The sequence below is a fragment of the Anser brachyrhynchus genome, assembly GCF_964034855.1.
Source record: "Anser brachyrhynchus genome assembly, chromosome: 26".
Classification (NCBI taxonomy): Eukaryota; Metazoa; Chordata; class Aves; order Anseriformes; family Anatidae; genus Anser; species Anser brachyrhynchus.
The window spans coordinates 6,356,373-6,379,674 of NC_137719.1; the positions used below are offsets into that span (position 1 = coordinate 6,356,373).

The 23,302-nt window shown below is 58.8% G+C and overlaps 3 protein-coding genes across 12 annotated transcripts; 1 reads left to right on the forward strand and 2 right to left on the reverse strand.

Annotated features, from left to right (window-relative positions):
* The first annotated feature begins 52 nt into the window (after positions 1–52).
* On the forward strand, positions 53–9,676 carry ASH2L (ASH2 like, histone lysine methyltransferase complex subunit). Of its 2 annotated transcripts, XM_080568510.1 has the most exons (17): positions 53–210; positions 303–372; positions 1,076–1,221; positions 2,077–2,165; positions 2,496–2,590; positions 2,729–2,824; positions 3,050–3,145; positions 3,384–3,459; positions 4,136–4,153; positions 5,526–5,619; positions 5,971–6,188; positions 6,403–6,570; positions 6,945–7,138; positions 7,566–7,658; positions 7,990–8,088; positions 8,410–8,469; positions 8,990–9,676. In XM_080568510.1, exons 1-17 carry the CDS (start codon positions 83–85, stop codon positions 9,095–9,097), a joined length of 1,848 nt encoding a protein of 615 aa, XP_080424636.1. In that variant the 5' UTR covers positions 53–82; the 3' UTR covers positions 9,098–9,676. The 2 variants fall into 2 exon arrangements, with proteins under 2 accessions (XP_080424636.1, XP_080424637.1); XM_080568511.1 differs by lacking the exon at positions 4,136–4,153.
* Positions 9,138–13,134, reverse strand: STAR (steroidogenic acute regulatory protein). Its single transcript, XM_080568526.1, has 7 exons — positions 13,001–13,134; positions 12,322–12,435; positions 11,920–12,047; positions 11,684–11,842; positions 10,912–11,096; positions 10,582–10,675; positions 9,138–10,491 (listed from the first exon to the last, which is right to left on the reverse strand). Exons 1-7 carry the CDS (start codon positions 13,062–13,064, stop codon positions 10,384–10,386), a joined length of 852 nt encoding a protein of 283 aa, XP_080424652.1. The 5' UTR covers positions 13,065–13,134; the 3' UTR covers positions 9,138–10,383.
* Positions 13,135–14,930: 1,796 nt separating this feature from the next.
* On the reverse strand, positions 14,931–23,244 carry LOC308183012 (G protein-coupled receptor kinase 5-like). 9 transcript variants are annotated; one of them, XM_080568505.1, is made up of 16 exons: positions 22,053–22,222; positions 19,025–19,120; positions 18,704–18,816; positions 18,359–18,436; positions 18,144–18,244; positions 17,948–18,040; positions 17,812–17,875; positions 17,604–17,744; positions 17,350–17,540; positions 17,223–17,260; positions 16,971–17,109; positions 16,676–16,884; positions 16,461–16,598; positions 16,244–16,381; positions 16,035–16,166; positions 14,931–15,943 (listed from the first exon to the last, which is right to left on the reverse strand). In XM_080568505.1, the coding sequence occupies exons 1-16, from the start codon at positions 22,102–22,104 to the stop codon at positions 15,474–15,476; spliced, it is 2,193 nt and encodes a 730-aa protein (XP_080424631.1). In that variant the 5' UTR covers positions 22,105–22,222; the 3' UTR covers positions 14,931–15,473. The 9 variants fall into 9 exon arrangements, with proteins under 9 accessions (XP_080424631.1, XP_080424635.1, XP_080424627.1 ...); XM_080568509.1 differs by having other exon boundaries at positions 16,971–17,060; positions 22,053–22,219; XM_080568501.1 differs by lacking the exon at positions 22,053–22,222 and adding an exon at positions 19,391–20,847.
* Between the last annotated feature and the right edge of the window lie 58 nt (positions 23,245–23,302).

Here is a 23,302-nt window from a genome sequence, read left to right on the forward strand (position 1 = left end):
CCCACCGCGGGCGTCGCCCTTTGAAGCGGCAAGTCTCGCGAGAGCGGCGAGGCCCCGCGAGAGCGGGCGAGTGGCGGCGGCCATGGCGGCGGCGGCGGCGGCGGCGATGGCGGCGCCCGGCGGGGAGGGCGCGGAGGCGGCCCCGGAGCCGCCGCCCCCCGCCGAGACCCCGGCGCCGCCCGAGCCGGGCGCTGCCGACGGCGACAGCGGGTGCGGGACCGGGACCGGGACCGGGGGGGTACCGGGGGTGCCGGTACCGGGGGCGCCGGCCCCGCGCTCAGGCCCCGTTTGTGCCCTTTCAGGGGAGAGGCGGCGCCGGGGGACGTCGCCGCGGCGCTGGAGGCCGAGTCCGGCAGCGGGAAGGACCCCATGGTACGGGGGGGGGCTGTGGGGCCGTCGGTCCGTCCGTCTGTCGGTCTGTCCGTCACCGGGGCCGGTCCGGCGGGGAGCGGAGCCGCGGTTCTGAGCCCGGGGACCTCCGCAAACAGCGGCCGGGTACGGGGGAGGGGGGCGGACCCGTCTCGGGGCGGGGGCTGAGGTAGGACGGGGGCAAGGGGCGTAAGGGGGAGCGTGTAACGGGGGTAAACGGGGCCGCGTAACGGGCGTAAGGGGGCCCCCAAGGGGTTCCGTGGCCGTGTGAGGGACGCTTCGGTGCGGTGCCGGTGGCAGAGCCCTGGGGCAGGCTGCCGGGGAGGCTGCGGAGCCCCCGTTGCAGGTATCCAACCCCCCCCTCCCCGGGACGCCGCCGGGCCCGGGGCGAGCCTGCCCGGCAGGGGTGGGTCGGGCTGGGCGGTCCCCGGAGGTCGCCTCCGACCGAAGCCGTTCTGTGGCTCCGTGATCCCCGCGCCCTGTGGCTCCGTGTGATCCCCGCAGTCGCCCTGTCACGCACCCGATCGGTTCTGCCCGAAGCTACAGAGTGGTTCAGGCTCGCTCGCAGCATGGCTCGGTATCGGGGCCGTGGTGTGCGAATATTGCTCCAAATTCCGCTGTCTTCACAGCTCCCGCACAAACCTTTGCTGTCTGGTCCGGTCAGCCTCTCGGCCAGCCCCCGTGTGCTGATGTGCTCTCCTTGCAGGAAGGTGCCGGCGATGCCTCGGAGGCCTTGGATGCCCAGGCGGGCTCCGTGGATGAGGAGAACGGACGCCAGCTCGGAGAGATCGAGCTGCAGTGCGGGATCTGTACGAAGTGGTTCACAGCAGACACGTTTGGCATCGATACCACGTATGTAAGCTCCGCGTAATGCTAGGCATGAAGCTTTGGTGTCTCCTTTTATCTGCGCCCCCTGTTCTCTTGAAAACAAAGCAATGTGCCTACATAAATCGGGTGCGGGTTTCACCTTGCGCTGTCCTCGTCCACCTGCTGTAAGCAGTGACAGGCTGCTTGAGGCCGATTAAGAGAAATCAGTGCAGAAGCTACAGCCTGAGGAAGCTAGAAGTTTAATGTCATTAATGTGTTTGGGCAGTCTGAGCACAACATTGTGTGCAGTCATTAACCCTTCGTATTTCTGTACAGTGCTTTAATTAATAGGAAGGTACTGAGTGTGCTGTTAGGTAAAGTTCAATCGTTAGTCAAGGAGGTGGTGGAGGAAATAAATTTCTTCACAAAAAGATTCTGATCCGGTCTGCTCAAATCAATGAGTTTTGAAGGGCTGCTACCAGGTATGTTAGGGGCTAAATTCATGATTGGTTTGTATAAGAAAAAATGGAAACGTAGAGTGAGATTCTCAAGGACAAGGACTGTGTATTTTGTGCCTAAAAAGTACTGCAGAGTTCCACTTAATTTTAATTGATTAACTCTGGTTGAGCTCCTTGTCTAGAGCTTCTGGGTTGTTGTTGTTTTTCTGCTGGGTGAATTTCAGGACTTGTCTGAAACAAGATGACACTTAGTTTGCTTACAGTGTTCCAATGAGCTTTGTGGCTTTTGTTACTGCTCACGATAAAATTAATTTGAAGAAAATATTAGTGAACCTGTAAGACGTTCTTTTTGTAGCGAGAGCATGAGAGTAATTGATTTCTTAACCTGGTGTAAGAGGTGAGGCATGCACCAGAACTCATAAATCGGCGTGCTCTTTTCCAGATCGTGTTTGCCTTTCATGACCAACTACAGTTTCCATTGCAATGTCTGCCATCACAGTGGGAACACGTATTTCTTAAGAAAACAAGCAAGTAAGTGTAAAAGCTCACTCGTTGAAAGTTTGTGCTAGATAATCCTAGGGGCTTCATTTTGTCTAAAGACTTTGGGAGGCTTCTGCTAGGACTTGCCAAAACTTGAGCAACAAGCATGCGCAGCTTTTTCAAAATACGTATTGCCATTTTGCCACTAACTTTGTAAAAGTGAAAACCTGTTCGGTGTGGGGTGGGATGGAACCTGGGACATTTCGCCATTACTCGAGATAGCATGGGTGCTTTGTGTTTTGTTATCACTGCGTGAGTGCTCGTGTGTTTGATCTTCCTCATGGAGTCTGACTCTAGCTTTGGTATATCTTTGTTTTTAAGATCTCAAGGAAATGTGCCTTAGTGCTCTGGCCAACTTGACGTGGCAGTCAAGGACACAAGATGAGCACCCAAAAACTATGTTCTCAAAAGATAAGGTAAGGCTGTTAGAAAAATTATCAGAGATTAAAGTAATTTATGATGTCACTAAAGAGCAAGTTCAAACAAATAGGGCAGTGTGACTTTCAGATCTGTGTTGTTAACTGTTGCTGATTGGATTTGTTGTTTTTTAACAGGATATTATCCCATTTATTGATAAATACTGGGAGTGTATGACAACAAGACAGAGACCTGGGAAAATGACTTGGCCTAATAATATTGTCAAAACCATGGTACGTAATTGGAGTTAAGTTCACGGAGGATTTTCTGTGAATGATACAGTTGTCTGACATTCATCTTCGAGGTCTAGACATAGAGCTAAATGGTGAAGATTGTAATGCTTCTTCCTGCGGCTTCTTATGTAGCTGGTACTGGTAGGACATGTTAATAGTACGTATTTTGACTTAAGCATTTGTTAATGAATTTGCTGTGATTGTATCCCTTGTTTTCTGTTTTAGTGTAAAGAAAGAGATGTGTTCTTAGTGAAAGAGCATCCAGACCCAGGGAGTAAAGATCCAGAAGAAGACTACCCAAAATTTGGACTTCTAGACCAAGTACGTAATTAGAGCTGGAAGGAAAATGCCCTGTTGGGAGGGAAGGGAGGGGTGTTATTTTTGCTGATAGCTTATGCTCAGTCAAATAAGCAAAAATTATCCAAGACAGCGTAAGCCAGTGCTGCGCCCAGTGATGCGCTGGAATAATTCTCCAGCACATGGAAGTGCCGTGTTTGGACTTGGAATGGTAAGTTTGTCTGAGTCTGTACTTCAGCTCTTTCTTTCCTTCCTTTTCCAGGATCTTGCCAATATTGGTCCTGCGTACGATAACCAGAAGCAGAACAACGCTGTATCCACAAGTGGAAGCTTAAATGGCAAGTTCTTTAACTCTTCTTTTTTTCCAGTATTTGGTTCGAAGCTGCGTTTTCCCAGTCCTGTAGCGTAGCGTGAGTGCAGTTACATCAGCTGAGATGTGACCGTTAAACCTGTTGTGTGGACTGAGGTTGTGTTTATGATGTTCGAAACACGTCAAGCCAGTCTCACCATCCTTTTCCATAGGGATTAACTTACTGTAAAGGTTCAGCTTTCTTCTTCGTGGTGGCCAGCTAATTCAAGGTGCTTGCAAGAAAGCTGAGCTCCATGGTTTCCTTCCATAATTGTTTTAATTTACATACTTGTATTACTCAGATTTCCTGTTCTCCTCACTCTTGAGATTTGCAAGTAGTAAGGGAAAGTATAAGTAATGTGTTTAAAACACTGTTTGTGTTTTACTGTTATTCCTTTTTGTGGGATGACAGCTCTGCGAAGGAAGAACTTTTTCTAGCTCATCACAAGTAATTTTAGCGATCTTATTGTAGTAGTATTAAGAGCTGGTGACATTTCCTTGTACCAATCCATGTGAAACATGCTGAATTATTACCTAGCAGGAGGTGATTCGGGCTTTTAAAAATAGGATTTAAGGCTGCATTGTCTCCGTTTCGTGCACTGGTTGTTTTTTTCTTTAACTATTGGAAGTTTCTCAAATATGTGGTGCCACTTCTGTTCTTACAGGTGGAGCCTCTTTGGGTGGTGAATATTTACCTTTCAGCTTCTAAAACTTAAGTATTATTGTGGTTTGGAAAGCTTTTTTGCTCAGTTATCTTAGAAGCTATATTCAATTTAAAAATCAAAAGGGCGCCCTGACGTGATTGCAAGAATATTTTAATACAAACCAACAATTTCACCTTTTAATGTTTAGCAATTAGAAGCTTTAAATTCATCATATTCTGCCCCGCCTGACTGGTTTAAAGTTTTATTTTCAGTTAAGATTATTTTTAAGTCTGTGGGATTCAACCTGATATTTTTGTGATTTAAAATCGTAATGCCTAAATAAGAGGTCTGAGTCTGTGACGTTCTGGTTGCTTAGTTAAATAAGTGGTGGCAACCTGGGGAGTCTCAATATCTGCACTAAAGCTAGCAAGTGCGGTTCAGATCACGTCACGTGTGTGCAGAATATGGTAACCCTTCAGCGGTCTGAACCCCTCACACTGCCAGGGGAGTGCCGATAATTTAAAGCTTGCTGTGTTTCTAGTTACAACCCAGTTTGTGGTTCTTAAAGGTGTTTATCTGCAGTCCAGAGAAATTGTGGTTTTCCTTGTAAATCAATAGTAATGCTTTTTGAAATAGCGTAATGGTAAAATGCATACGCAATTTAACGTATTGAAATATTCATACTGATAGTAGTTTGATAAAATTTGACACGTAGCTTGTCCTGTAACACAGTTACATTTATCACTAGAAGTTGGGTGCCATAATGTGAAATGACGTGCTTTGATCGTAGTACTAATTTTGGTAATACTGAAGAGAAACACCTCTAGTGCTTTTCATTTCTACCCAACTTCGGTGTATTTTATTTTATAGATTAAAATACATTGGTAAGTGCTTACTGCGTGTGCAGGTATTGGTGTCAGAGTGTTTCTCCAGCATCGTGTGTCACTGGGCTGACAACTTTGCTTACAATCAGATAGCGTGTGCTGTAGGTTGGGTTTTCTGCTGCTTTTGCAGAAACAAATTTGCATTGTGTGACTGGAATCTCCATGAAAACAAATAATAATGCTTTCAGACAGGAACCTACTGCTGCTGGCTGGAGATCTTTCTGTGAGAGAAAAGATTTTTAATTCTCATTGTAAAAACTGGCGTGGAGCTCGTTTTATTGGTAAATCTCATTTCACTTCCGCTCTAAGTTACGACACTTGAAAAGGTGACTGCAACCTACGAAAAGTTCTGGGTTTTTCTGTGCTCAGTGCAGTTCGTTTCAAGTGTAGCTGTGTGGAAGAAGGCACACGAGCTAATGAACAGATGTGAGCTTGGCTGCTTCTGCCTCTGCTGTTCATGGAGATTCCACGCTCACAGGCTCTTTCTGATCGCCGGTTGCTTAACGTGCTGTGATTTCTCTCTGAAGGGGGAATCGCCGCAGGAGGCAGTGGGAAGGGACGGGGAGCAAAACGCAAGCAGCAGGACGGAGGGACCACAGGGACGGCCAAGAAAACCAGAAGGTAAGAGGAAAGAGGACAAAGTGGCATGGTGATGAGCATCTTTAGCAAGTCATACGTTGGACAGAGGGACGGCTGCAGTTTCGATGCCCTAGGCTGCCTCCCATCTGTCTCTGTCTGCCCTTACTTAGGGGGAGTCACGCCATGACCCTGAGATGTTATTTGTGCGTCACCTGCTAGAAAGTATTTGAAGTAGCTGAGTACGTGCTCATTTCACGCCAACTCTTTTGAGAGCAAAGTGCTGTGCAGGCTGTGACGCTGCAGGTACTGCTCTGTAAGAGGTGGTACTGGGCTGACCTGTAGCTGGACTGCAGCCACTTTGAGATGCCAACCTGTAGTTTTTGTGCTTCACAGCGACCCGTTGTTCTCTGCGCAGCGGTTACCGCCCCATGGCTATCCTCTGGAGCACCCCTTTAATAAAGATGGATATCGTTACATCTTGGCTGAGCCTGACCCCCACGCGCCTGACCCAGAGAAGCTGGAGCTGGACTGCTGGGCAGGGAAGCCTATTCCTGGGGACCTCTACAGAGCCTGCCTGTACGAACGAGTCCTCCTAGCCCTGCACGACCGAGGTACGCAGCTTGCTGATCGTACACGTTATGTAGCCAGCTCTTCTTACCAGGGGCCATCTTCTCTAACCTCATGTTACAAGTTACTGAGGTTGCACATGTTATTGCTTTAAGAGGTGCGAATGTTAAATCCACTTCTGTATGGTCACTTGTGCAGTGATATCAAAAGGCATTAGAAATTGCAAATGAATTGTGAACGTGCTCTTATCTGCTGCAGCTCCTCAGTTGAAGATTTCGGATGACAGACTGACTGTCGTCGGCGAGAAGGGCTATTCGATGGTACGAGCCTCACACGGGGTGCGGAAAGGAGCGTGGTACTTTGAAATATCCATGGATGAGATGCCTCCGGACACAGCTGCCAGATTAGGCTGGTCGCAGCCATTGGGTAAATAATTTTACCAAGTATTTGTAGCAGGCATTGGTTTCTAACTAGTTCCTACTTTTTGTTGTTGTTGTTTTTCCCAGTAATTTAAACCTCAGAAGAGGAACTAGTGTTGAGCTTGCCTATTTTGTCACTGCTTTACCAAGGGATAAACTCTTTCAGTAGGTGCTCTGAGCTGTGCAGAACTGCAGTACTGGCAGCTCCTTTATGCTGCTGCATGCGTGGCCTTGCTTAATGCTTTAGTCACCATGTTTGTGCTAATGACAGTTGTATTTATTAACTGAATGTAATTATTAGCCCAAAACATGAAGGGGCGTACATATAGAGGTGTTCCTGATACAATTTGAATGTTGATCAAGAAGTGTTGGTTTCTGCAGGGAACCTCCAGGCACCTCTGGGCTACGACAAGTTCAGTTACTCCTGGCGCAGCAAGAAGGGAACCAAGTTTCATCAGTCAATAGGGAAGCACTATTCATCTGGCTACGGACAGGGAGATATACTGGGCTTTTACATCTGTCTTCCAGAAGATACTGAGACTGCCAAATCGCTGCCTGATACTTACAAAGATAAGGTGAGATGTGGGCTTCATTAACTGAAGTGGTGACTGTGGGGACTAGCAGGAAACTGCTTGCTCAGCCTCGTTTTTCCTCTCTCTGAGTGTGACCTTCCCAGCCTACCTCTGGGTGTCACTCTGGTTCACAGCAGAGAAGTCTGAAGCGTTGACTTCAAGAAAACAAAATACCCCCACCCAGAGGCTCTGCCGGGGAACGCTGCATGTGAACTACTGAATGAGATTTCCCACATCTCGTTTCATCTACTCTTCCCCTCCTGGTTCTCAAATATTTGAGCTGTGTGAATCACTCTTCATGGGTACTCTTGACACAATAGGCGCGCCTTTCCCAGAGCAGGGCTCCTGTAGGCCTGCCGTTCTTTAATATGTCACTGTAGGTAACAGATTTTCGGATTATTTCTGAAGTGGGTGTTTCCTAATATTTCAGGCTTTGATCAAATTTAAAAGCTACTTGTACTTTGAAGAGAAGGACTTTGTGGACAAAGCAGAGAAGAGCCTAAAGCAAGCACCTGGAAGCCAGGTAAGTTAAGCATTGGTAGGTGGCGTAGAAGGATGCAGAACTTACGAGTGGTGAGCCTGCTGAGACTGTTTTCTGTGTATGTTAGTCACGTCTATTTAATGACCACAAAGGGAGGCTGAGCATCAAAAAGAATACAGGTGAACTGACCAAACCAGCTGCACCCTTTGCTTGTAGTGTTCTTGCTGTCACTTAAGTATGTTAAAAATGTCTGGCATCAGGCAGAAGGGGAGTCACTGATAAGCTGCCTTTTGACAATTACTTTGTGGATCACAAGTAAGGACCTGAAAGTTAGCATCAGTGGAAAAAAAAAACTTTTCATTTTACTTTTCAGATAATATTCTTCAAGAACGGTGTCAGCCAAGGTGTTGCTTTTAAAGACATTTTTGAAGGCGTTTATTTTCCTGCTATTTCTTTGTACAAAGGCTGCACAGTAAGTAACATACTGTCAAAGATAATGCCTAAGTCCAGCCGTAGCTTTATTAATGCATAGAGTGGACGTGCTGGGAGGGTGTCAAGCAAGCCCAGTTAAGTGAGCAAAGATGGGGAGTTGTTTTATTAAAACTAGTCTAGAGCAATGCAGCTGTTCACGTGTGGGATTTAACTTCCTCAGAGTACTGAGTGAATGCTGTCCTTTGGTGCAGGGCTGTATGTTCACATGTTCTTGCACAGGGTGCAGTTAAGCTCAGGAGTGTAAGAGGGTGAGGCCTGAAGAATTTTTGCCTTTTTTTTCTAATGCAAATGTCTTCCATAGGTTTCTATAAACTTTGGACCGTATTTCAAGTACCCACCCAGAGATATCACTTACCGTCCAGTAAGTAATGACTGACGTTCTGCCCCCCCCCCAACTTTATTTAAATACCTTGCGGCTATCACAAAATGTGGTTGAAAATTTGCTATGGTGGGGAGGAGTAGATTTATAGCAAGCCTGTATCTGGCCTCTTCAGGTTTTGTACTTGTAGCTTGATAGTGCAGCTGAAAGGAATGTATTTAAAAATCTTGAAGGACAAAGTGCATTAAAAAAAAACAAACTTTGAATAACTCTTTCCTCTTGACAAAGACACCTTTCATTTTAATTAAATATTTGATGCAGCCTATTAGGGCCCTGATTATGCCTGTGATAGCTTTTTAATATAAGGCCTGACTTGCTGTTTAAGGAAATGGCAGTATTTTTATCTCTGCTGATGTTTTCAGGAGGGACAGTCCTCGAGTACAGGCACAGGGGTGGCACTACCCCAAGTGCTATACAAACAGTGGTGGCCAGCAGGGCTTGTCCCTCTGTCCTGAGCCTGTGCGTTGTGCATCAAGCTAACTGCCTTTTGCTCCCCTTGCAGATGAGTGACATGGGCTGGGGTGCTGTCGTAGAGCACACGCTGGCAGATGTTCTGTACCACGTAGAGACGGAAGTTGATGGAAGACGAAGCCCACCCTGGGAGCCTTAAAAGAAGTAGGTGCAGCATAACAGACCAAGGACACGGTGGCTATCAAATCAAGTGGGTTTTATTCTGGGAGAATGGGCATCACTCAGAACAATCTGTCAATGAACAAACATGATGAAGCCAATGCAGCTCTTGGTGGCAGGCGTTTTTGTATGTATATTTGTTACCTGCTGAAGATTCATGCGCTACCCCTCTGCTGGAGTCTAAGTGAATGCAGTTCTAGTATGTATTGTGCTATTTGTGAGCATCTCTCGGAGTCTTCAGTAACTTACGGCGTAGCTAGCTGAAGAAGCAACTATTGTGTTGAGATACTTCTCACCTGATGTACTGGGGTTGTAACAGTCATTTTTCAGTGAGAGCAGGCTGCAGTTGGACCTACCTGCTGTATGTATACGTGCAGAAGCAACATTGACACTTCTGCTCACCTGTGTTTGGCTAATTGTAAACAGCTTCCATCCAGAAGGATTGTGTTGTAGCAAGACTACTGCATGTAAGACTGAAATTTGGGCTTCTGCCCAAACTGTATTTTTTTTTACATAAACTGGCAGCCAGTTTAAAAATAAACCTTTCTTTAAACTCTTATATTTTTGTCTTGTGATTCTTTTTTTGTTTAGATATCCAGTTTCATTCGTAACCTGTAAACTCAAAGTAGCTACTTTAAATCTGAAGCTCTCCTCCAGCTAACTGTATGAAAGCACTGACTATCTTTACAGGGACTCCTGCCAATGACCATCATTACAGAGCTTTGAATAAATAATTTTCCTGTACAGACATGCATAATTATAATCAAATAAGTTAGAGCTGCTTCACTGGGGGAAAGGAGGGGAATGAATTTTAGGTTAAGTCCTGTGTTTGCACACTGAGCAGGTGCTGGCTGGCCCCGCCTTCTGAATCAGGCTCCTGGGACCGCCCTAATAACTAATTAGCCAAGGCTTTTAATAGCAGACATTACTAATAAAGCTTTAACTGATGCAGAAGGCTGGGCCAGCACATGCTGTATGTGCAAACACAATACCTGAAGGGAGTAAAATTTCAGGTTGTCCTGCACGTGCACTCTGAGCATGTGCTGGCTGGGCTCGCCTCCTAAATCAGGCTCCTAGGAGCTCCCAGCTAATTAGTTAAAGCTTTATTAGTAATGTCTGCTATTAAAGGCCTGGCTTGTTAGAACAGGCTGGAGTTAAACTGTGTCTGACTTACCTAATTACCAAGATCCCTACTTTTACCCCTGAACAAAGCATTAAATACTAGTTCGTGCAGGAGGGCAGGTGCTGCCTCGGGGCCGGGCGCAGTCAGCAGCTCACGGCCACCGTGCGGGCCAGGCGCTCCCGGAGGTGGTTGGCGAAGTCCACCTGCGTCTGGGACAGAACCTGGTTGATGATCGTCTTCGGCAGCCAGCCCTAGAGAGGAGCAGACGACAGCCCGTGAGTGGAACTCGCCGCGGATGTAACCCTTGCTTTTCGTGTGAAATAATTCACTGTGGAGCTTACCTTCAGGTCAATGCTAAGAAGCCATATCAACTTGGTTTGCGAAGGGTCGCCAGCCACCGGGCGCAGGATCATGCACGTGGGACCGTTCTCAGCTCTGTACAAGGGCAGGCGTGCGTGTTAAAAAGCAACATCTGACTTAACCTCAAAAAGCACTGAAGCACTTCATGAGTTAGGGTTTCCTTCGCAATTTCTTCCCCAAAACACAAAACTCACTCTGCTACTGAAACAAACAGCACAGTAATGCTGAGCCTATGCTAAAAGCCAGGATGTCAATCTGACATTGACTAAGCGCCCCTCTATGCCCGCTAAGTGAACACAAGAGGCCGTTACCTTACAAAGCCCTGCTGTTCTGGCATGGCCCCGTACTTGGTGGCCATGCCGGCCAGGACGCAGGTGGAGCCGCGTCGCTTAGCGCACCGGACGCTGACAAAGTCCCGCGGTCCAACAATGTTTCCGGGGGTAGCAGCCGCCTTCTCGTGGGTGATCACCGTGTCTTTTCCAATCTTCTGCAGAATCTGGACGGTACAAATTGTAATGTGAGGCATTTATTGCAAAAACGGCTACAGTCAGTTAAAAGCTAGCTTTTGATCACTGCTTGTAACCAGATGCATGCTCTCACAGTAGCTCATCTTACAATTTCTCTCAATATAAGCATTTTCTGCATTATCCTGGAATGCAGAACATCATTTCCAGATTTCGATACCCGAAAAAGGAAGGCACGTCTCTTAATGCTTTCAGACAAGCTGCAGAACAGCAAGGTGCTCGTCCCTACTGTTGGGTACTGCTATTTCTTCTCCACTAACACCACAAACCACAAGAGAGCTGGACTGCTGCCATGCAGCAAAGAGCAAGTGCATTTCGTGCAGAATCGGTAACAATCAGCCCTCCCTCCGCAGACAGGCTGCTCTTCTGAAATAGCAGAACAGGCTTTATGCCTGTAGTGGGAAACATCCAAAATAAAAGTCCATCCCCCAAGGAATGGGCGGAAAAATCCCGGCGCCCTGCTGCGATGTGCAAAGTGATTCCCCGGCCCCTGTAACGCCACGTGGAGCAGCGGATGCATCTGAGGCAGGTCAGATCCCCCCGCGCAGGCACTCCCTACCTTGACCTCTTTGACGCTGGGGTTCCACTCTCCCATCTGCTCCATGTTGTCCACCAGCTCGCTGTACACCGCGTCCAGGGGCTGGTCCACCACCACCTCGAGGCGGAACACCTTGCCCACGTCAGGCAGCACCTTGCTCTGCACTTTGTCTCCGTTATCCTGGCGAGGGAAGGCAGGATCAGCACCACAGACGCTTGCAGCAGGACCACGTCAGCCTGCCGCAGAGCAGAGCTTACCACCACCGTCTCTGTCTTCCAGCCGTCCTGATCCCCGAGGATGCTGAGCGATTTCTGGAGGGCTTCCTCTCCTTGCTTGATGTAAGACATCTCCACCTCGCTGAAGGGCTTCTCCTCCAGCCTCGAGCCTGGAAGGCATTGGACAAAAGCAGGAGCGAGCGTAAGAACATTACAATCGGCTAACACGTCGTAATACCAGATAAGCTCTACATCAAATAGACTTCTCAGTGCCCAGGGGCTCAGGAGTTGAGCTCGGCTCCCACCGCTAGCCTGCGCTTGCCGTTTGCTTAGCAGAAGCACGACTACACACGAGCGGCTTTCCTCCAGCCGGTCCCTGAGCACTGACCCGTGAGGGCCGGCACACGGCGCGATGAGGCAGGTCCCCACCCGCCTGTCACTTACTGAGCAGGGAGCTCCTTCGGCGGACCTGGTTAATCCACGTGCTGGGCCCCGCGCTGCGGCAGGCCAGCCTGCTCAGCTCCTGGCTGATGGCGACGGCGGCTTGTCGTCGGAGACCTGGAGCAGAGAGCGCGTCACTCAGCAGAACCACGCCGGGCATTCGTCAGGCTTTGCTTTTTTTCCTTTAGACATAGATCACTGAGAACCCTCGGCGTGCCTCCTTTTACCCCCCACCACCGCTGCAGGGAGCAGCTTACTGCCCTCGTGCTACGGGAGGACAGAAGCTGCTCAGTCTCGCTCTGAGCCCAAGCCGTGCACGGGGAGCTGAGGGCAGCCCCGCAGCAGCTGAGGGCAGTCGCCCGCCTCTGCACGAGCAGGTGCCCAGGAAAGGCTGTAGGAAATGGAACCCGAGTACGAGATCCTGACAGCCAAGGGGACGTCATCTACGGCTCCTCCTGGGGCTCCAGAGCAAGAAGCCTGCAGCGACCTTTGTAGCATGGGATAAATGCTCTCCTGCAGCGCTCCGGCAGAGCAGGGGCGCAGCCACGCTGGAAACGGGGCACAGCCCTCCTCCCTCGGCCCCAGAAATACGTCCAGCAGCACAAAGGGGTCCTGGGGACCAAAATGCAACACCCGGGGACCGCAGCCCCCCAGCAGCAGCCCCACACCCCCGTGCCCTCACCGGTCATGTTGCGCAGGTGGCGGTAGGAGATGGCAGCGCACAGCTTGAAGGTGGCGGGCAGCATCTCCCCGGTCGGCAGCAGTCGGGGCTGGCGTCTGTGCAGCGAGAGCTCCTCTGCCCCAGCCCTGCGGGTGCTCGGCCTTAAATACGCCCGCTGAAGGATGCTGGCATGTCAGCAGGGAGATAAGAGCCGTCACTTACGGCAGGGCCCCGGGGGCCAAGGCCAGCCCCCTCCCCGCGCAGCTGCCGGGGGCCGCAGGTCGCCCGTGGTCCGGGCACCGGGCGCACGCTCGCGGCCTCGTGCAGCCAGCCCCAGCCTGAGCCGCGGGACAGACCCCGCTGTGCCCAGCCCCCCGACACGGGACAGGCACCTCACGCCCGTTACTGGGACCAGAGCTTGTGGGACTGCTGCTGAGGGGTCTGCGTGCGGAGCAGCAGGCACCCCCCGGGCTCCGGCACCCCGCGGGGCTCCAAGCCGGGCACAGCCCAGCAAGCTCGGAGCCCCCGAGCAGCCCCGAGCCCCCTGCCCGCACCGGGCTGCATCGAGGGGCAGCCCCGAGTCCCCCCGGGGCCGGTTATCTGCGGGTGGGCAACGGCGGAGCAGCGATAACACTCAAGGATGAAATGACATTTCTGGGATGAGTTACGGCCCCGGAGACGAGCGCTCCCGAGAACCCGTGAATCACCAGCTGCTTCCTTTGACGTCAACTCCTGCACCCTCCTGCGGGGAACCTGACCTTCCTCCTCCTCGCTGTTGCAACAGCTTGGCCAAGGGGGAGGTCAGCCGCTCGCTGCGCCAGCAAAGGACACCCCGAGCCCCCCGTGCTGGGCTGGGGGCACCTAGGGAGCCCCAGGCAGAGCCCCCAGCGTGGTCGGCCCTACTGGTCCCCCTACCTGTGCTGGGTACGGCCCCGCTGCTCCGGGACAGCTGCTCTCCATCACCACGTGTGGAGCACGGCCACCACCTGCACGCAGGAGTGAACAAATTCGCTTTCCACCGCACGCTACGCGAGGCGTTTTGCATTCGTGTAACTGGATGGAGGCACTGGTGGGACTGGGAGGAAGCCAGAAGCCGTGCGTCTCCCTCCCGAATCACTGCACCGTGAGGCAGAACCGTTGGGGAGCGGCAGCCCCCTTAGCTGGGGACCAGCAGGGAGCCCTCCACGCCGGGAGCCAGCAGGGGCTGTTGTTATCCCAGCCCGAGCAGCCGCTCCCGCACACAAGGCCTCGGCACAAGGACGCGCTCTTGTTTTTGAGAGGAGCCAAAACAGAGCCCTGGCAGAGCCACCCCTTCGGCTCCGGGGCGCCTGGTCCCCCACGGCTGTGCCAGGAGGGCACCGCGGGCCCCTGGGGGGGGGAGCCTGGAAAATGGGGACGTCCCCGGGCTGCTCACCCGCTCCCCGATGCCGTGTCACCATCTCCTCCGGCCGTCCCCCGGGGGTCCCACGGTGTCGCTGTGCCGTGGGTCAGTGGAGCCTGCAGGAGGGGACAGGGACCCGCAGCCCCCCTGCGCCCCAGGGGCACCGGGACAGAAAAGCCCCCGGGGTGCTGTGGGGAAGGGGAGCAGCGGGGCCAGGCTTCGTGCCTGCTGCGCCCCAGCACCTACCTCCGTCGGGGCAGGAGGAGCAGAGCTGCTCTGCCCGCGCAGGATGCGGCCCCAGCCACAGCGCAACCTGCCCGGGCCCCCGGCTGGCGATGCCGGGCCGGACCCTGCGAACCGGGGGTGCAGGGACACATCCTGCACTGGGAAAAGCACCCGGATCCCCCCCCAAACCCCTGCGGGGCGCAGGAAAAAGGGGACAAAGCACTCGTGGAGCTGGGCCGCACGGCAGCCGCCCGTGAGCAGCCAGCTGGGTGCCCCCACCCCAGGGACAGGGGGCTTCGCTCGCTCCCCCCCCCCCGACACCACCACACAACGGCACCACGCAGCTCGGATCGCAGCTTTTAGCTTAAAAACGCACGTCCAGGCGCCCGCCGTACAAATATTTACAGCTGTTTACAAATGTACAAAACCCAAACCGAACGCGCTGGAACCAGGGGGCGTACAGCTCTGCAAGGGACCGAGGGCCCCGCCGCGCGCACCGTACAAAAATAAAGGACGTCTCTGCTGGGGGGCTCGGCTCTGCACGGGGTCCTGGCCCCCCCCAGAGCCGTGGGGCCCAGCCCCACGTTGCCAGCACACCCCCCCACACGTGCTGCTGCCCCTCGCGCGAAAATTCCCTTTTCTGAGCCCATTTCACATTCTGGCAGCCGTCAGTGGCTCAAGCAAGGGGGGGAACGAGGCTGTGCCCCCCCCTCGGGCAGGTCCCTCCCCACGTCCCCAGCCCGTGCAGGACCCCGGGGCGCTCCCAGCCCCCCCGCTCCAAGGCTGCTTTGTTTCTATTTGGAGAGCACAGATAAACCCGCGGCCCCCCCGCGCCCGCAGAGGTCACGCTCGGAGCTGGCGATAAGATAACGCCGGCACTGCCCGGGCTCAAACACAGCAAAAATGGGTGCTGCCGGCCGCAGCACCCGAACCCAGCCCTGGGGTGGGGGGAGAGGAGTCCCCAGGGTGCCCTCGGCAGGTGCTGACCCCCAAAACAGGCAGCTGGGGGGCTGGGGAGAGGGGCCGGGGTGCTGTGGGGTCACAGCGGGATGGGGACGGGATCTGCTTCCCCCCTGCGCCCCTCTGCCACCGCGCACACCAGCCCCTGCCGGCCTTCGTCCCACCTCGCCTCCACGAGACCCCGGCCCCGGCAGCACCCGCTGCAGTCCAAGATGGCCCTGAGACGGCGAGGAGGGGGCTCGGGGCTGCCCCGGCTCCCCGGGGACGGAGGAGCAGGGTCAGGACGGTGCCGGTGCCGTGCTCCGGGCTTGGCAGGCGGCGCCGGCCGCGGGAAGGTGCGAGTTCGTGGCTGCCGGCTGCGGGGACGGCACGTTGGCACCGATGGTGTAGTCGGCCGGCTGGAGGGACAGAGGGACAGAGGGACAGACAGACGGTGAGCGACGAGGGGGACGGAGAGCCGCGGGGCAGCCCCAGGACCCCGGCGCTTACGTGGCGGCGGAAGAGGCGCTGCAGAAGGCTGCGCTTGGGGGGCTCGGGCAGCTGCCTCCAGTCCAGGTCCGGGGATCGGGTCCCGTTGGGTCCGAAGACGTTGAGGTCCTTGAAGCACTCGGTCTCGATCATCTGGGGGGGGCAGAGCGGGGCTCAGCGGGGCCGTGGAGCCGGAGCTGAGCCCCCGTTCGATGAGGACGCCCCCGCACCTCGTTCTGCCAGGGGATGGAGACGCTGCCGGTGGCAAACTTGGCGTAGAAATCGTTGTCGGCTTGGTCCAGGTTGACGCCTTTCACGGTGGAGAACTGCTCGATGTCCAGCACGTCCTTGCAATACACGGCCCGGGGCTGGGGGGGCCCAAAGTGCCATCAGCTGGGGGTCTCGTCCCCCCCCATTCCATGGCACCTGCGCGGCCTCGTGCCTTACATCCGGCACGAACGAGGGCTTCGTGATGCCGGCCTCCAGGCGCTTGAAGTTGATGGCCCTGAAGAAGGGATGGCGCTTCACCTCGGCGGCCCCATCCGCCCCGCAGCCCAGCCGCTGCTGGGGGTCCTTGGCCAGGAGCTGGGGAGGGGGGCGGGCGGTCAGGGGGGCGGCGGAGAGCCCCCAGCCCCACGGGGACCAGCGTGCCCCCAGCTCACCAGCGTGCAGATGGCCCGGGCGTCCTCGCTGAACTTGTCCGAGTAGTGCTCCTGCTGCTCCTGCACCCGCTTCTCCACCTCCTCCCGCTTCACCCGCTCCTTGCGGGCGCGGAAGGGCGACTGCCCCGCGATCATCTCGTACACCAGGCAGCCCAGGCCCCACCAGTCGGGGCTGAAGGCGTAGCGCTCGTTGTTGATCACCTCGGGGGCTGCAAGGCACGGCCGCGGCCCCGCACCCTCAGCGGCCGCGCGCAGCCGCCGGCCCCCCCGCGCCCACCACGGCCCCACACCTCACCCATGTAGCCCACGGTGCCCACGCGGCCCCGGATCGTCTCGCCCTCGGGGATCTTGATCGCCAGCCCCAGGTCGGAGATCCTGATGTGGCCTGCGGCAGGGAGGGGTTGGGGGGCCCCATCCCCGAGCCCCCACGCGCCCTCCCCAGAAACACACCCAGTGGCCCCCAAGTTGCCTCCTCGGGGGCGCACGGAGACCCGGCCCCAAAGCCAGGAGCGCAGGCACGGCCCGACCCCGCGGGTCTCCTCCTCACCATCATCATCCAGTAGGATGTTCTCTGGCTTCAGGTCCCTGCAGGACAGACAGACGGATGGACGGATGGCTCAGCACGGAGCAGCCCCGGCCAGCCGGCCCCGCGTCCCCCCTCCCGCCGCCCCCACCTGTACACGATGCCCTCCTGGTGCAGGTGCTGGAGGCCGCAGCAGATCTCGGCCGCGTAGAAGACCACGCGCTCGTCCTCGAAGCCGGGGTTGCCCATGTTGTAGATGTGGAACTTGAGGTCGCCGCCGTTCATGATGGTCAGCACCAGGCACAGCGCGTCCTTGGTCTCGTAGGCGTACGCCAGGCTCACCTGCGCGCCACCGTCAGCCCCGGCCCCGCCGAGCCGCCCCGCGCCCCGGGGCGCCGCACTCACCACGAAGCGGCTGTTGACCTTCTCCAGGATCTGCTTCTCGTTCAGGGCCATCGCCTCCCCTTTCCGCTTCTTGATCCGCTTCTTCTCCAGCTTCTTGCAGGCGTACATCTTCCCCGTGGCGCGCACTTGGCAGGCGCACACCTGGGCAGGGCGCGGGGTCAGCACCCCGGGGACCCGGCCCCGCGCCCTCCTCCCGCCGCGGCCGTACCTCTCCGAAGCCGCCTTTGCCCAGGATCCTGTACTGCCGAAACGTGTCCTTGGTGACCGACTGCCTGCAACACAGCCCCGCACGTCAGCCCCGCTCAGCACCCGGCCCCTCGCCCCCCTGGGCCCCCCCCGCCCACCTCTCCAGGTACTTCCACTGCAGGAAGCGGTCGAAGTACATGCTGTCCAGGTAGTCGGCGAAGGGCGCCCTGCTCAGGTACTGGCGCAGGGGGCTGCGGGGACACAAGGGACGCTCAGCAGCCCCTGCAGGGACGCCCACCCCGCGGCCGGTCCCCGAGCCGGAGGCAGGAGGGCGCAGCGGGGCTGGGGACTCACTGCAGGCAGCTGCTGAAGAGCTCTTTGCAGGGGCTTTTCTGCAGCTCCTCCAGGCACTGGCTGACGTGGGCCTGGCTGATCTCGGGCAGGTAATCGGGGGACTGCGGGGAGCAGACGGAGCTGGGGTGGGCGGGCACGCAGCCAGCGGGGGACACGCGGCCCAGCTCCCGGCCCCTGCTCACCCGTCCCACGCCCGGGGACCCCCCTGGGCTCACCTCCTGCCGCAGGAACCTGTGGATGATCTCCTCGCCCATCTCCCTGCGCTTCTCATCCGGGGCCAGCTCGTAGTCCGCCTGGGGAGGAGGGCATTGGGGATGGGCAGCATCAGGTATGGCCTCGCCGAGCCGAGACACCAGCGCCCCGGTCCTGCCAACCCCGGCACAACCCCGGGACAAGCGACCCCACTGCACGCACCCACCGCCCGCACAAACAGCCCACTAATGGGGACCACAGCTCGTTTGGCGAGGCTCCTCTTTCTGATTCCCCAGCACCTGAAGTCGCCTCCTGGCATCGCTTCCAGCCCCGCAGTGTCCCCAGGTCCCCTCCCGCGGGCCCCTTACCGCGGCGTCCAGGAAGCGAATGCAGCGCAGGAGCTCCGGCCGCGTCTCGCAGAACTGTCGGAAGAGCAGCCGCCCGATGGGCTGCTTCTCGCACAGGCTGCCGTAGTCCGGCTCTGCAAGGGACGGCGGGGACGTGCCACGACCACACGGTGCCAGCGCCGCTCCCTGACCTCGCACCGTGCCCCCCCCTCATCCGGCACAGTTGCGACCCAGCGTTGTGCCGCTGCTTTTGGGGACACCCACCCCATTGCCTCGCCCTCGCGGGGACAGCTCCGTGCCGAGCCCCGGGAGCAGCCAGCCCCAGCACCCCTGGGAGCTCACCCAGGCCTCGCCGCAGCTCGTTGCACTGGCTGATGTGCGGGAACCGCAGGATCTCCCTCCACTTCTTGCTCCGGCCTTTCCGCTTGCCGCCGCCACCTGCGGATGGATGGGAGGGGGAGAGGAGGTGATGCTGGGGGGCACGGGCACCATTTTGGGGTCTTCCCTCCGTCCTGCTGCTGCTGCGCCCTGGAGACTCGGGGGACACGAAGCCCTGTTGCTCTCACTTAGCAAAAGCCGCGCGCTATCTAAAGTCACGCAGAAAAACAAAACTTCGGGCTCTACCGGGGACACGGAGAGGGCTCCAACCGCAGCAGAGAACCCCGGTCCTGTTCCTGGCCCCTGCCCAGTTTGGGGCCCCGTGCCCACCTCGGTGGGGCGGGCAGGGCCCGGAGGGGCGCAGGCTTCCTCCCTGAACAATGCCGCGTCCCGCGCGGGCTCCCTCCCGTAAACATCTGGTTTCCTTCTCTCCCCACCGCGCCGACTGGTCTGCGCGCGGGGCCTGCGAGCGCCCGGCCAGATCACGCTCTGTCCCCAGCGGGGACGGGGACGAGGAGGGGGCAACGGCACGGCCCCGCTGCAGCCGCTCCTCCCGGGCAGATACTTGGCGCGTGAAGTCATCCCTGCAGGGACCTGACATCAGCACGGCTCCGAGCTGGTGGCCGGCCAGCGCCGCCCGCCCCGGTGACGCCGAGGCGAGCCCGCGGGACGCCGCTGCGCTGGGCTCCGGCATTTCGGCGGCCCCGGGGAGGCGGCCGGGCAGAGCTTCCTGCTGTAATCAGCGCGCTTCCTCCGGCAGGAATCGCCCCGCGTCAGCCAGCGGCAAGCGGGCAGCCGACGCCGCGCACCCAGCGCATCCCCGCGGGCTCTGCGGTGCCGGCGCAGCTCCTGCGGCCCCAAACCGAGCCAGCGCTCGTGGGGGGGAAGCCAGGGCCAGGAGGGGAGACAAACGCCGTAAGCCCTGGGCAGAATGTGGGTGCCTCGTCTCGTAATAGTTACGTTATTCCACGTGTTTTGGGTGTATTTGGAATGGGAAAGGCTGCACGGCGCACACCTGCCCTGCCGGTGTGCACACCAGACTGTGTCCAGCCGGGTGGCCTCAGGAGGGGGACACGCGCAGTGTGCCGGGCACGCCGCGGCCAGGGCGCACGTGGAGAGCCCCACGTCCAACAGAACCGCAGCCACAGCAACAGAACGGCACCGGGGCAGAGCCACCCCAATTCCCACCAGGGCAAGCAGCCCAAAGGGGCTGCAATCGGCCCTGCATGCCTGTAGGATCCAGCAGCCAGGCAGGTGGCGAGGTGGCCCTGGGTACACCCCACATCCCGCTCAGCGGGGACGTCCCGGGGTGGATGTGCCCGACCCCCGTGCTGCACGGGGATCTCCTCGGCTGGCAGCGGAGATAAGAGGAGAAATCAGCACCGGGCACACGAGAAACCCCACAAGGAGCCTCCCTGCTGCCAAGCTGACCTCTGCAATCTGAAAAGCTGTTGAAAGCAAAATAAAACTGTTCCCCTGCGGAAAGGAGCCCACGTACCACATGGCGAGGCATACGCACGGGGAGGTGTGTTACACCAACAAAGCTGCCGGCAGGGAAAGCCCCAACCAGCCCCGCGCTCGCGGTCCTGAAGCTCTCGGCCTCTGCCAGAGCAGCCCCAGGGGCTCGGGGTCCCTCCCTGGGCACCCCGCTGCCCGGCACCCCCAGGAACACGCGGCTCGGCCCCAGCCTCCCGCGTCGCTGCTCCTCTGCGTTTCGGCAGCGGCTCCGACCTCCTCCACCAAGGGACTCCGCACGCAGGACGTCGCCGGCTCGGGGCGAGCCATAAAGAGTTACTCACTGCTCTGTTATCTCCTCGCTGCTTACAAACTCCTCGGTTATTTACCCCGGGCACTTCCGCGGGCGGCCAAGCCTGCGGTTCAGAGGAACTCCTCCTGGCGCTGGGAGCCTCCGGGGACTTCGGCTCTGCTCGGTGGCAGGAGGGCCACGAGGCCAACCCAAACCTACAGCACGGCGGGGCCGGGGCAGGTCCAGCCGTCCCCATCCGCTGGCCCTTTGGAGGTGCGGAGGTGCCCCCAGGGCCGCAGCCCACCCCGCCGCTGGTCCCCGTGCCCGCTTGCAGCCCCCAGCCCGCCGAGCCCCCTCCCCAGCAGCGCCCACCCGGGGGACGGAGCAATTCCATCGGGTGATCGCTGCCGGGGTGAAACCCGCTGGGGTGTGGGGAGGCGCGGGGCAAGGGGACCCCGGCACCTTCCAGCCCCCGGGGCGCACGGGCCCCGTTTCCCCCTCCAGCGGCTCAGCCCCATCCGAGCACCGTGCGAGCGCCCGGCCCGGCGCGGGAGCCGCCTCCCGGCGCCTTTCTCCGCCGGTTTCCCCGACGTGAACCCGGGGCGCTCCCGAGGGGCCGAGCCCCGCTCGCAGCCGCCCCCCGGGGCCGCCGGCGCCGCCTCGCCGAGCGCGGTCCCCGGTCCCCCCCCCCCGCGACCCGACGGGACCGGGCTGCGCCGAGCCAGGGCGGCGGCGCTCGTGCGCCCCGGGGGCCGAGCCCGGTACGGCACGGCACAACCCGGCCCGGTACGGCACGGCCCGGCCCCGGCCCTCGCCCCCCGGGTGTGGGGCCGCCCCCCAGAGGGACCCAAAAGCGGCCGGGGGCCGCGCAGTTCCCCCGCCCCGGGGGGGGGGGTTCGGGCACCCGCCGCCCCCTGCACGGCGCCAGGCGCGCCCTGCCGGCCCGGACCCACCGACGGAGCGGCCCCGGCCGCCCTGAGCCCGGGGGGGAGACCGGGAAGAAGCGGCGGGGAAGCACCGGAGCGCTCCAAGAGCCCCTGCCCCGGGAGCTGCCGGGCCGGCAGACGGCCGGCCGGACCCACGGACACGCGCGGCCGGACCCACGGACGCGCCCCCGGCCCCGCCGCCGCCTCCCCCCGCCCGGAGCGGAGCGGAGGGGCCGGACCGGGGCGGGGCGGGGGGGACCCGGGGGGGCCGGGACGGGGACCGGGGGGACCGGGGGGACCCGGGCCCGCCCCGCGCTACCTTCGCGGGCCTTCAGCAGCACGGTGTTGGCCACGATGTTCTCCAGCTCCATGGCGCGGCGGGGGGCGGCAGGGGGCGGCGGAGCCCCCGAGCTCCAGCCCCGGCCCCGGCGGCGCGGGGCGGGCCGGGCGCCTCCCGCCGCCCCCGGGCTGCGTCACGGCCGTGACGTCACGGGCCGCCCCTTGGCGTCACGCCTTATGTAAGGGCAGCGCCGCCCCCCCCCCGGGACCCCCCGGCACCGGGGCCCCGCCGCAGCCCGGGGACCCCCCCCCCCCCCCCGGGGGGCTGCCGCTGCCCTCGCCCCCCCCGCCCCAAAGCCCCCCCCCGGGCACGGCGACCCCCCCCCGGCAGCCGCAGCACCGAACGGCGGGGCCGGAGCCGCTGTAACGGAGCCCAACGCCCCCCCCCCCCCGGGCCGGTCCCGTCCCCGAGCGGAGCTCCGGGAGCCCCGGCAGCCGCACGCCGCCTCCGGGGTTGTTTTCTTTCCGTCCAGCCCTCGCGTTTCCGCGTTTGCGCCTTTCCTCGGGCCGAGCTCCCGCGGCTCCCCCCGCAGCCCTCGGAGCACGGCCCCGGCCCCCGGGGTGCGAACGGCCTCTGGGGGGGGGTCCTGCCCGGGAAGGGCCGGCCCCGGCCCCAGCACCATCGGTGGTGACTGTTCGCTTTTCCAGCCAGAGCCGTTTGTGCCAGCGCTCACGCCCCTGGGGAAGGAATTGGCTGGTTTAGGAGAAATCTGCTCCCCCAGGTCCCGTCCCCCCCCCATTTTCCCCCCAGAGCATTTCAGCCTCGCAGGGGAACGAAGCAGCTCCCCTCGCCCCCCAGCTTTGCTTCTCCCTGCCCGCACAGAGCGAAGCACCCGGCTGCTGCCACCCACCCTGTGGAGGGCGCTGCCTTACCCCCAGGCACCCAAAAGCACCCAATTCAGCTCGACCCGCACGTCTCCTACCTGCCCGAGCCGTGCCAGCTTCGCCAAGGCACCGAATTTTGGAGATACCTCGGGAGGAAGAGGGACTGATGGTGCTGGGGGGTGGGGGCAGCCCAGGTGAGACGGCTCTGCCATCAGCAGGGAATTAGCAGGGAATTAACGGCAGCTGCTGGGAAGGAGCCGCACCTGGGGAGCAGGGGCAGAGCCCTCAGGGTGCAGGGGTGCTGCCCCCAGGGTTCTCACCTGGAGCTTCCAACACACCAGGAGCAGGGGTCCCCTCGCTGCCCCGGCACCCCGCGGGGTGGGGACCCCGCTCGAGGTCAGCACG